The 401-nt window shown below is 45.4% G+C and overlaps 1 protein-coding gene across 1 annotated transcript; it reads left to right on the plus strand.

The window, feature by feature from the left end:
* Positions 1 to 168: 168 nt before the first annotated feature.
* Positions 169 to 396, plus strand: T265_16334 (hypothetical protein; the record flags this gene model as incomplete). The annotated part of the gene is made up of 1 exon (XM_009179943.1): positions 169 to 396. A coding segment is annotated over one exon (228 nt), but the record flags the coding sequence as incomplete, so codon positions are not given.
* Between the last annotated feature and the right edge of the window lie 5 nt (positions 397 to 401).

Genomic DNA, 401 nt, shown 5'->3' on the forward strand with positions numbered 1-401 from the left:
GTTTCTCAGGTTCATTCAGATCAAAGGTAGGCTTCTAAGACAACCCGTCCGTACTCCTCCTCTGTCTTGATCGCGTAACACTTAGGGGGACGTTTTTAGCCAGTACTAGCTATCACTTAGCTGCCACAAATAAATTCTGTTCACGATCAACTTATCATCTGTCCACAGTGTGAGCGCTTGGGCTATCCTTTCGTCAACCGCATTGAACCGTCTGATCTCCGGTATTACATTAATCTTATCAAAGAGAAAGACTACGCGGTGGATCATCACCACTTAAAGAAATACTTCCCTCTGCGCGCTGTCAAAGCCGGAGTGTTGCGGTTATATCAACATTTGCTCGGACTGACTTTTGCTCGCATAAATACAACAGATGTATGGCATCCGGATGTGGAAATGGTGAG

Source organism: Opisthorchis viverrini (genome assembly GCF_000715545.1).
Source record: "Opisthorchis viverrini unplaced genomic scaffold scaffold26811, whole genome shotgun sequence".
In the NCBI taxonomy this organism is placed as follows: Eukaryota; Metazoa; Platyhelminthes; class Trematoda; order Opisthorchiida; family Opisthorchiidae; genus Opisthorchis; species Opisthorchis viverrini.